The sequence below is a fragment of the Salvelinus fontinalis genome, chromosome 20, assembly GCF_029448725.1.
Source record: "Salvelinus fontinalis isolate EN_2023a chromosome 20, ASM2944872v1, whole genome shotgun sequence".
Lineage (NCBI taxonomy): Eukaryota > Metazoa > Chordata > Actinopteri > Salmoniformes > Salmonidae > Salvelinus > Salvelinus fontinalis.
The window spans coordinates 32,036,015-32,048,820 of record NC_074684.1 but is presented as its reverse complement, the minus strand read 5'-3'; the positions used below and the strand labels follow the sequence as shown (position 1 = coordinate 32,048,820).

The 12,806-nt window shown below is 42.4% G+C and overlaps 1 protein-coding gene across 2 annotated transcripts in view; it reads left to right on the top strand.

Annotated features, from left to right (window-relative positions):
• Positions 1-12,806, top strand: part of LOC129817724 (pleckstrin homology domain-containing family G member 3) — a 126,411-nt gene that overhangs the window by 69,272 nt on the left and 44,333 nt on the right. For both annotated transcript variants that reach the window (XM_055873231.1, XM_055873230.1), the window contains exon 3: positions 1,224-1,723. In XM_055873231.1, coding sequence (XP_055729206.1) covers positions 1,224-1,723 — 500 coding nt within the window. The remainder of the gene's footprint in view (positions 1-1,223; positions 1,724-12,806) is intronic.

Below are 12,806 nucleotides of genomic sequence, written 5' to 3'. Positions count from 1 at the left end.
AAAACATTCACCAAAGGAATACACTTTTTTTGCCTAAATGCAAAGCCTTATGATTGGGTCAAATCCAACACCACATATCACGAAGTGTCCTTGTTTTCAAACATTGGGGTGGCTGCATCATGGTAGGGGTATGCTTTTCATCGGCAAAACGGGAGTTTTTCAGGATAAAAAGAAACGGTATGGAGCTAAGCACTGACAAAATCCTAGAGGAGAACCTGCTTCAGTCTGCTTTACACCAGGCACTGAGAGGAACCTTTCAGCAGGACAAAAACCTACAACACAAGGCCAAATCTACAGTGGTGTGTCTTACCAAGAAGAGAGTGAACAGTTTTGACTTAAATCTGCTTAAATCTATGGCAAGACTTGATAATTGATAATTGCTGTCTAGCCATGATCCCCAACACCTTAACAGAGCTTGAAAAATGTTAAAAAGAAAAATTGGCAAATATTGCACAATCCAGGTGTGCAAAACTCTTGGAGATTTACCTAATAAGAGTCAGCTGTCATCGCTGCTAAAAGGGTTTCTAACATGTATTGACTCAGGGGGTGAATACTTTTTTAGTCAGGGTAAATTAATGTGTTATTTTTTCATCTTTAAAAAATAAAGTGATGTTTCTTCCACTTTTTTGTGTAGATTGTTGACAAAAAATGACAAATCCATTTTAATCCCACTTTAAATAGTTATGATAAGCACTATATCAATGGATTCTGCACTGCATTGAAGCAGAAGATGTTCTTCTCCTGACCAGTGAATCATAACTGCAGCTCTCAAAACAAATGGAGTGAAGCCAACTTGTTTACACGTGGTATTTAATCAGGTGGATACATTTTATTTAGCAGAATATGCCTGGACAAGTAGCCATCTTATAAATAGTGGGATACTGCACTGATTTACACCTCTCCAAATCTCTCTTCTTGATAGGAAACTTCAGTTGCTGTACGTTGTCAATAGGGGTCCATTAATGGTACATTTCTGGTGCAGCAATCACAAGGCATCTTTGCTCTGCTATTTCTCAGTGAGGGGCTTGTCCAGTTGATTGGTCAAGTGATGCCTTGCTCTTTAGTCATCTTTGATTTTGCTTCAGAAAACTCAGGCGAGTTGAATATGTGATTTTGTGGATGAGCGTTTCCCACCGTTGGATGACCAATCACAATGAATTCCACCAATGTCAGTCAGAATGTACATACGTTTTCCCTAACTCCCTGTCCTCTTCTCCTTCCAGAATCCCCCCGTTTGTCCACCGCCTCCATCAGTAGTAATGAGCGGGCACCCTCCGCCACGCCCTCCGACTGCTCCGACTTCCCCTCCGCTGGCCAGCGCCCCGTGAGCCTGGTCTCCACCTTGTCCTCGGGGTCCGGTTCGTCCCGGGACGACAGCCCCGCTCAGCCTCCACCTGGCAGCACCGTGCCCCCTACCGGAGACGACATCGACTTGGAGCTGAATCCTCCGGTTGACGTCGGCGATCAGGACCGCCAGCACCCCGATACGGCGGACCCTTCTGGGGAAGGACTGGTCTCTCGTGGCGGGAAGTTCGACCAGCTTAACAACAACAACACTGCCACGCCCTCGCGGGCTGCCAGCACCCGCCACACGCCCCCGTTATCGCCCTTCGCAGCCATAACTATGGCGCCCAACCCCAAGATCACCTACTTGGACCGGGTGGTCATGGAGATCATCGAGACAGAGCGCATGTACGTGAGGGATCTGCGCAGCATCGTGGAGGTACGTGACAAAGTATCCTCTTTGCTTTTAAAGCGCTTCCATACATTACACAGTCAAATTGACCTTGGTATTTGTTGGTTTGCCTGTACAGTTGCAGTGAAATGTCTTTATTGCAAAAGAGCTCAGTCAAAGTTTTTCCTATACAGAATGTTCCATTATCCCTCTATACACTTTGGTGGTCAAATCATAACAGTTCTGTGTATAGTGAGTAGGCTGTTTATGTGAAATATCGCAATGAAAACTGATTACCGTAATTGCTGGACTATTAAGCGCACCTGAATATAAGCCGTATCCACTGAATAAAAAAAAAAAAATGTATTTTGTACATAAACCGCACATGTCTATAAGCCGCAAGTGCCTACCGGTACATTGAAACAAATGAACTTTACACAGCCTTTAAACGAAACACGGCTTGTAACAAAAATAAATAGGCTTTAACGAAACACGGCTTGTAACAAAAATTTAAAAAATAGCAGTAAACAGTAGCCTACCAAGAAAGTCAAACTTCATTGCGGTGGCGATTGTTTTGGCTTTCAGTCGGATCAGTTGAAACACCTCGGCTGTCTGCTCTCTGTGTCTTGACCCAGTCTTCAAGATCATTTTCTAGTTCGGGCCATCTGCTTTTCTTCTCTGAAAGCTGTTGTTGTCTTTTTGCACTGAGTCAGTTCCTCACGCTGCTGTTTCCAACGTCTTATCATCGACTCATTAAGGCCAAGCTCCCGTGCAGCAGCTCTATTTCCTTTTCCAACAGCCAGATTGATCGCCTTCAACTTGAAAGCTGCATCATATGCATTTCTTCGTGTCTTTGCCATGATGAGGGTGACAAAATGACTACCGTAATCGATGGGAAGTTTGAGCGCGCTCGATTTACGTCACATTATGTGACGGTGCTCATTTTTTGGGCGGCGTGAATCTTGTGGGAAGAAAAAAAAATTCATAAATTAGCCACGTCATTGTATAAACCGTGAGGTTCATAGCGTGGGGGAAAAGTAGCGGCTTATAGTCCGGAAATTACGGTAATGCACTTGCGGGTGTAGAAAAGGCACCCCTAGCGTGAGGGACACTGGCGGGCAGACTGTGTCGCAGGCCTGGGATGTTTGCCTGTGACAGGTGGGCTTTCTCTTCACAACCGCTTAGACGTGTCACACGAGGGTCCAAGTCCCATTAGCACGCCCCATCTGTCAAGCCAGTCCCATGATTGGCCTAAACTTAAGGCTAGGCACAAACAAAGAGAGGTCAGTCTGAAGGACAGTCTCAGATTTACTGTGTTGTGTCTGGTATGACAATGCTCATAAAATCACATTTTAAGGCATGTTTGTAAACCATTGCATTGTGTGGACCAAAGAGATTGACAATGTAAACAAGGGTCTTTCATCTGGTCTCAAGTCGGGTGATTGGCTGGGCTATTCATAGATAGCTATGAGGATTTGGTTGTCGGCAGTAGGAAGGCCTCATGCTGAGTTGAATCCTTCAATCTCAAGCAATTTGAGTAACTCCAAAAGAGCGTCGCTGGAGAGCTGTCATTCACTTAAATGGCAAATCCAGTTAGCGTGGTCAGATCAGTGCAGCATAGGGGGCTTAGCAGGTTTGTTTGTGTGCGAAAGAGACTGCAGCGCGAGCATGTGTTTCTTCTTCGCGTGTCAAGGCTTGTGACCACATTTAGCCACATGCCACTCCATTTCAGCCAGTTCTCTCGACTGTATGGAACTGACTTGAACATTTTGACTTTTATCAATGACTTATTATCAGTGGGTGGGGATAGGAATCCATGGATACCAGGTGTGACGTCACTGGGTTTACTATTATTAACCCTTTAAGACTAATGCTGCGGGATCATCTCCTTACATAACAATGGGTCTTGACTGGAGGATCATGCCGGTCCTTAAGCAGACAAGTCAATGTCTTTCTTCTTCCATACAGGATGCTGCATGTGGAGATTATGTGGAGATTATGTGTACATTATGCACTGCACAGAATGATTCATCAAACATAATCCAAATATGACAACTTTGCAAACGCCATTAACTAGTGGGTGAACACACACAGACGCAATAGTGTTTACATACTGCTTTACTCATCTCATATGTAAATACTGTTTTCTGTTCTACTGTGTTTTAGTCAATGCCACTCCGACATTGCTCAACCTAAAAGTTATAGATTTCTTAATTCCATTCTTTTACTTTTAGATTTGTGTGTATTGTTGTGAATTGATAGATGATACTGCACTGTTGAAGCTAGGAACACAAGCATTTAGTTAGATACTACTGCACTGTTGCAGCTAGGAACACAAGCATTTAGTTAGATACTACTGCACTGTTGGAGCTAGGAACACAAGCATTTAGTTAGATACTACTGCATTGTTGCAGCTAGGAACACAAGCATTTACTTAGATACTACTGCACTGTTGCAGCTAGGAACACAAGCATTTAGTTAGATACTACTGCACTGTTGGAGCTAGGAACACAAGCATTTAGTTAGATACTACTGCACTGTTGCAGCTAGGAACACAGTGCAGTAGTATCTAACTAAATGCTTGTTGGAGCTAGGAACACAAGCATTTAGTTAGATACTACTGCACTGTTGCAGCTAGGAACACAGTGCAGTAGTATCTAACTAAATGCTTGTTGGAGCTAGGAACACAAGCATTTAGTTAGATACTACTGCACTGTTGCAGCTAGGAACACAAGCATTTAGTTAGATACTACTGCACTGTTGCAGCTAGGAACACAAGCATTTAGTTAGATACTACTGCACTGTTGGAGCTAGGAACACAAGCATTTAGTTAGATACTGCTGCACTGTTGGAGCTAGGAACACAAGCATTTAGTTAGATACTGCTGCACTGTTGGAGCTAGGAACACAAGCATTTAGTTAGATACTGCTGCACTGTTGGAGCTAGGAACACAAGCATTTAGTTAGATACTACTGCACTGTTGGAGCTAGGAACACAAGCATTTAGTTAGATACTGCTGCACTGTTGGAGCTAGGAACACAAGCATTTAGTTAGATACTGCTGCACTGTTGGAGCTAGGAACACAAGCATTTAGTTAGATACTGCTGCACTGTTGGAGCTAGGAACACAAGCATTTAGTTAGATACTACTGCACTGTTGGAGCTAGGAACACAAGCATTTAGTTAGATACTGCTGCACTGTTGGAGCTAGGAACACAAGCATTTAGTTAGATACTACTGCACTGTTGGAGCTAGGAACACAAGCATTTAGTTAGATACTACTGCACTGTTGGAGCTAGGAACACAAGCATTTAGTTAGAAACTGCTGCACTGTTGGAGCTAGGAACACAAGCATTTAGTTAGATACTACTGGACTGTTGCAGCTAGGAACACAAGCATTTAGTTAGATACTACTGCATTGTTGCAGCTAGGAACACAAGCATTTACTTAGATACTACTGCACTGTTGCAGCTAGGAACACAAGCATTTAGTTAGATACTACTGCACTGTTGGAGCTAGGAACACAAGCATTTAGTTAGATACTACTGCACTGTTGGAGCTAGGAACACAAGCATTTAGTTAGATACTACTGCACTGTTGCCGCTAGGAACACAAGCATTTAGTTAGATACTACTGCACTGTTGGAGCTAGGAACACAAGCATTTAGTTAGATACTACTGCACTGTTGGAGCTAGGAACACAAGCATTTAGTTAGATACTGCTGCACTGTTGGAGCTAGGAACACAAGCATTTAGTTAGATACTGCTGCACTGTTGGAGCTAGGAACACAAGCATTTAGTTAGATACTACTGCACTGTTGCAGCTAGGAACACAAGCATTTAGTTAGATACTACTGCACTGTTGGAGCTAGGAACACAAGCATTTAGTTAGATACTGCTGCACTGTTGGAGCTAGGAACACAAGCATTTAGTTAGATACTACTGCACTGTTGGAGCTAGGAACACAAGCATTTAGTTAGATACTACTGCACTGTTGCCGCTAGGAACACAAGCATTTAGTTAGATACTACTGCACTGTTGGAGCTAGGAACACAAGCATTTAGTTAGATACTACTGGACTGTTGCAGCTAGGAACACAAGCATTTAGTTAGATACTACTGCATTTTTGCAGCTAGGAACACAAGCATTTACTTAGATACTACTGCACTGTTGCAGCTAGGAACACAAGCATTTAGTTAGATACTACTGCACTGTTGGAGCTAGGAACACAAGCATTTAGTTAGATACTACTGCACTGTTGGAGCTAGGAACACAAGCATTTAGTTAGATACTACTGCACTGTTGGAGCTAGGAACACAAGCATTTAGTTAGATACTACTGCACTGTTGGAGCTAGGAACACAAGCATTTAGTTAGATACTGCTGCACTGTTGGAGCTAGGAACACAAGCATTTAGTTAGATACTGCTGCACTGTTGGAGCTAGGAACACAAGCATTTAGTTAGATACTACTGCACTGTTGGAGCTAGGAACACAAGCATTTAGTTAGATACTGCTGCACTGTTGGAGCTAGGAACACAAGCATTTAGTTAGATACTGCTGCACTGTTGGAGCTAGGAACACAAGCATTTAGTTAGATACTACTGCACTGTTGGAGCTAGGAACACAAGCATTTAGTTAGCTACTACTGCACTGTTGGAGCTAGGAACACAAGCATTTAGTTAGATACTGCTGCACTGTTGGAGCTAGGAACACAAGCATTTAGTTAGATACTACTGGACTGTTGCAGCTAGGAACACAGTGCAGTAGTATCTAACTAAATGCTTGTTGGAGCTAGGAACACAAGCATTTAGTTAGATACTACTGCACTGTTGCAGCTAGGAACACAGTGCAGTAGTATCTAACTAAATGCTTGTTGGAGCTAGGAACACAAGCATTTAGTTAGATACTACTGCACTGTTGCAGCTAGGAACACAAGCATTTAGTTAGATACTACTGCACTGTTGGAGCTAGGAACACAAGCATTTAGTTAGATACTGCTGCACTGTTGGAGCTAGGAACACAAGCATTTAGTTAGATACTGCTGCACTGTTGGAGCTAGGAACACAAGCATTTAGTTAGATACTGCTGCACTGTTGGAGCTAGGAACACAAGCATTTAGTTAGATACTACTGCACTGTTGGAGCTAGGAACACAAGCATTTAGTTAGATACTGCTGCACTGTTGGAGCTAGGAACACAAGCATTTAGTTAGATACTGCTGCACTGTTGGAGCTAGGAACACAAGCATTTAGTTAGATACTGCTGCACTGTTGGAGCTAGGAACACAAGCATTTAGTTAGATACTACTGCACTGTTGGAGCTAGGAACACAAGCATTTAGTTAGATACTACTGCACTGTTGGAGCTAGGAACACAAGCATTTAGTTAGATACTACTGCACTGTTGGAGCTAGGAACACAAGCATTTAGTTAGATACTACTGCACTGTTGGAGCTAGGAACACAAGCATTTAGTTAGATACTGCTGCACTGTTGGAGCTAGGAACACAAGCATTTAGTTAGATACTACTGGACTGTTGCAGCTAGGAACACAAGCATTTAGTTAGATACTACTGCATTGTTGCAGCTAGGAACACAAGCATTTACTTAGATACTACTGCACTGTTGCAGCTAGGAACACAAGCATTTAGTTAGATACTACTGCACTGTTGGAGCTAGGAACACAAGCATTTAGTTAGATACTACTGCACTGTTGCCGCTAGGAACACAAGCATTTAGTTAGATACTACTGCACTGTTGGAGCTAGGAACACAAGCATTTAGTTAGATACTACTGCACTGTTGGAGCTAGGAACACAAGCATTTAGTTAGATACTACTGCACTGTTGGAGCTAGGAACACAAGCATTTAGTTAGATACTGCTGCACTGTTGGAGCTAGGAACACAAGCATTTAGTTAGATACTGCTGCACTGTTGGAGCTAGGAACACAAGCATTTAGTTAGATACTACTGCACTGTTGGAGCTAGGAACACAAGCATTTAGTTAGATACTGCTGCACTGTTGGAGCTAGGAACACAAGCATTTAGTTAGATACTGCTGCACTGTTGGAGCTAGGAACACAAGCATTTAGTTAGATACTACTGCACTGTTGGAGCTAGGAACACAAGCATTTAGTTAGATACCACTGCACTGTTGGAGCTAGGAACACAAGCATTTTGCTACACCCACAATAACATCTGCCGTATCAAATTGTATTGGTCACATGCACACGGTTAGCAGATGTTATTGGTCACACACACGGTTAGCAGATGTTATTGGTCACATGCACACGGTTAGCAGATGTTATTGGTCACATGCACACGGTTAGCAGATGTTATTGGTCACATGCACACGGTTAGCAGATGTTATTGGTCACATGCACACGGTTAGCAGATGTTATTGGTCACATGCACACGGTTAGCAGATGTTATTGGTCACATGCACACGGTTAGCAGATGTTATTGGTCACATGCACACGGTTAGCAGATGTTATTGTGAGTGTAGTGAAATGCTTATGTTTCTAGATCCTACATTGCAGCAGTATCTAACAGGTAATATCTAACAAATTCCACAACAACCTAATATCTAACAAATCTAAGTAAAGGGATGGAATAAGAATATATACATATAAATATATGGATGAGCGTTGACCGAGTAGCATAGACAAGATGCAATAGATGGTATAAAATACAGTATATACATATGAGTATGTGGCCAATAAAATTAGATTTCATGTACGCGTACACACACCATGCTGGTATAGTGTTACAAAGGAGTGTGCTCTGTTATTCCAGACCAGCTGTGGTTTAGACACACACACCACGCTCAAGCAGAACACTTACATACTGTACACACATACTATGCTTTTAACACACACTCACACACCCATCAGTCGAGAGCTCAGTCAAGCAAATCCTGCTGAGAAAACGATTGTACAATGGCCGCTCACACACTCATTCTCTCATGCATTTCATCCTCTCGATAATTGTATATATATTTTTTTTAGCTAGCCACCGTACTCTTAGAAATTGCAATCATATGAAAATGTATTCCATGAATACCTAAATGAGTGAATGTTTTCTCATCATCCTATGATCAATGACATCTTAACTGTAGCACTGTTTCATTTTAAAGGACCAAGATGATACTCTGGAATGACTTATGTAGCTGACCGAAAATGATCGATACTGACCGGACCAACCATTATCAAGGACATTTTACCGATATGCATAATAACAAATAGTATCCTTTACTAGAGGAAAGTGATGTTTCAAATAAAATAAGGGGACAATGATAACCACAACATTTAAAATAGTGGTAGTTGTCTTACAATAGATTTTTTTTTTTTTTTTTTTAAATATTACACTTATCTTGATATGGGTTTTTGTCCATATGGCCCAGCTCTACAACATACCATTGTTACCATCACATTTATTTGAAGTAGTAGAGTCAGTGCTTTGCATTTCTTCGCCTTTTTTGTCCTGAAATCCATTGGTTACTTGATTGGGTTAGGGTTAGGGTTGAAGTACTTAATTGGGCTAGGGTTAGGGTTGAAGTACTTGATTGGGTTAGGGTTGGAGTACTTGATTGGGTTAGGGTTGGAGTACTTGATTGGGTTAGGGTTGGAGTACTTGATTGGGTTAGGGTTGGAGTACTTGATTGGGTTAGGGTTGGAGTACTTGATTGGGTTAGGGTTGGAGTACTTGATTGGGTTAGGGTTGGAGTACTTGATTGGGCTAGGGTTGGAGTACTTGATTGGGCTAGGGTTGGAGTACTTGATTGGGCTAGGGTTGGAGTACTTGATTGGGTTAGGGTTGGAGTACTTGATTGGGCTAGGGTTGGAGTACTTGATTGGGCTAGGGTTGGAGTACTTGATTGGGCTAGGGTTGGAGTACTTGATTGGGCTAGGGTTGGAGTACTTGATTGGGCTAGGGTTGGAGTACTTGATTGGGTTAGGGTTGGAGTACTTGATTGGGCTAGGGTTGGAGTACTTGATTGGGCTAGGGTTAGGGTTGGGGTACTTGATGCTTGACAAAGTCATGAGTGCCCAAAAGGCGGCTATCCAGAATTAGACATTTAAAAAAAGAGCAAGATCCCACTCAAGTAACTGATTTCTGTCTGTAGAAGAGCTCTCGGCTAACTTGACATAGTATTAGCGACCTTCAGGAACTCTGTATACAATCTCACATGTCATTTGCGTGTTAACTGATCCATCAACATAGTAAACCTATGAAATTAAGCTCAGAACCTCAGATTAGCCAATCGGGGCACAGAAATATCCCTCTCTGTCTCAACAGAGGTCATATGGTTGTTTTTTATTCTTAAAAAATGTATATTTACCACGTAAATTCACTGAACACATTCTCATTGATGCAAAGTATCAATGACCCAAGTCTGCCTCAGAAGTAGTCCCATACTGTCGTTCCTGCGCTGGGTAAAAGTTGCCTGTAGGCACAAGTCTAGGGTGAGCACCATCCCTCAATCCATTATGTGGGAAAATGCTAAACTGACCTTTTATTAGTGTCTCTGGGGGAAAGTTCCTCCTACTTCATGACCTTGACCCCACACTATACATCAATGCTCTAGCTCAGTATTTGCCCGTCTGGCTGAAAGTCTTTGTTAGCATGTTAGGCTGGAGTTGGTACTTGACTACCTCACAAGTAGAGGATCAGAAGCATCTGCTCAGACTTGTCATTATATCACTGTAGTGTATCAATTCAATTGAACAGCTTTATTGGCATGGGAAACATATGTGAACATTGCCAAAGCAGTTCAATACAAATGAACAGTAAACATTACACTCACAGAAGTTCCAAAAGAATAAAGACATTTCAAATGTCATTATGTCAATATACAGTGTTGTAACGATGTGCAAATAGTTAAAGTACAAAAGGGAAAATAAATAAACACAAATATGTGTTGTATTTACAATGGCATTGGTCACTGGTTGCTCTTTTCTTGTGGCAACAGGTCACAAATCTTGCTGCTGTGATGGCACACTGTGGTATTTTACCCAGTAGGTAGGGGACTTCATAAAAATTGTGTTTTCAAATACTTTGGATCTGTGTAATCTGAGGGAAATATGTGTCTCTAATATGGTCATACATTTGGCAGGAGGTTAGGAAGTGCAGCTCAGTTTACACCTCATTTTGAGAGCCAGGTCTGCCTACGGCAGCCTTTCTCAATAGCTAGGCTGTGCTTACTGAGTCTGTACATAGTAAAAGCTTTCCTTAAGTTTGGGTAAGTTACAGTGGTCAGGTATTCTGCCATAGTGTACTCTCTGTTGTTTTTGTAAATTCTTTCGTGTGTGACGTAATTATGTTTCTTTTTGTTTTCTCATGAGTTGGTTGAGTCTAATTGTGTTGCTGTCCTGGGGCTCTGTGGAGTCTGTTTGTGAACAGGGCCCCAAGGCCAGCTTGCTTAGGGGACTCTTCTCCAAGTTCATCGCTCTATAGGGAATTTAGCGGCTCTTTTCTGGATTTTGATAATTAGCGGGTATCGGCCTAATTCTGCTCTGCATGCGTTATTTGGTGTTTTACCCTTGTACACAGAGGATATTCTTGCAGAGTCTTTAATTTGGTGTTTGTCCCATTTTGTGCATTTTTGGTTGGTGAGCGGACCCCAGACCTCACAACCATAAAGGGCAATGGGTTCTATAACCGATTTGAAGTATTTTTAGCCAGATTCTAATTGGTATGTCGAATTGTATGTTCCTTTTGATGGCATAGAAGTCCCTTCTTGCCTTGTCTCTCAGCTCGTTCACAGCTTTGTGGAAGTTACCTGTGGCGCTGATGTTTAGGCCGAGGTATGTTTAGTTTTTTGTTTGCTCTAGGGCAATGGTGTCTTGATGGTATTTGTATTTGTGGTCCTGGCAACTGGACCTTTTTTGGAACACAATTATTTTTGTCTTACTGAGATTTAGGTCTGACAGAATCTGTGCAGAAGATCTAGGTGCTGCTGTAGGCCCTCCTTGGTTGGTGACAGAAGCACCAGATCATCAGTAGACATTTGACTTCAGATTCTAGTAGGGTGAGGCCGGGTGCTGCAGACTGTTATAGTATCTCTGACTTAACATTTGTTTGACTTAATTGAAGAACCTGCTATCAGTGGTAACGTGCATGGGTTGATTTATGTGTGAAAGGCACAAGACACCTTTTTTACTTTCTCACTGAAATGACAAAAAAAATTATCTTCAAGCTTGAGTTGTTGGAGGATGCAAGGGAGGGCCTCTCTATAGATATCAAACAGAGGCATGGTCGCTAAATCTATTTAACTAACCACACAGCGCCAACCCTGGGCACTCCTATACTAGCCACCCCTCCCCCCCCAAAATATGACTTCACAATCGTCCAGGATCTTACCTGACCATTCATTCAACCATAGAGAAAACCCATACTTACTACTCAGTATTTTCTCTCACAATTCCCTCTTTGACGTTTGTGGGTTTTGGGTGCTGGCCATGGTGCCTGGTTTGATTTTCATTCGAGCCTCTTTAACCGGCTCAGAGATGTAAAACGATACATTGTACGTGCGCGGGTTTCGCATGAGCTGGAATTTCCCTGTGAACTTGGAAATGTTTTAGCAAAAGTATGCCTCGGTGAGGTAAATCCGTAAGATTGGAAAATGAGCGGTGTAACACAAAATCCGAAGCGGTGTTCCACATTCGGGAGAATGTTGACTTTTCCGTCGAAGCAGAAAGAACTGATTTCACCGTGGGCTTTAGTCCACATAATAGTTTTGATGTGTGCTGTAAATGACATCTCCACTGACACCATTTCTCCACTGTATTTGATGAGCGGATACCATAACCCCATTGGGGTGTGGATTGCCTGTGTATTCATTCGTTAAAATTCGTGATGTACGTTTTTGTTGAAGTATGCTGACTCGTATACGTTTGCACCAAATAGGTCAGTGTATTCAGGCACGACTCCAACCACTACCCCACCCTACCTCATTATCCATTCAACCATATGTAACAGGATCCTTCTCTGCCACGGTCGACTCGAGATTCAAACCAGTGTTCCCAACCATACAGCATACCCATGAAGCCACCGACATTAGCGCTAGCCTGGGGTCGTCCAGTATTTTAGGTCTCTGGGAAGGTGGCATCAGTGAGCGACGCTAACTTAGCCCAAT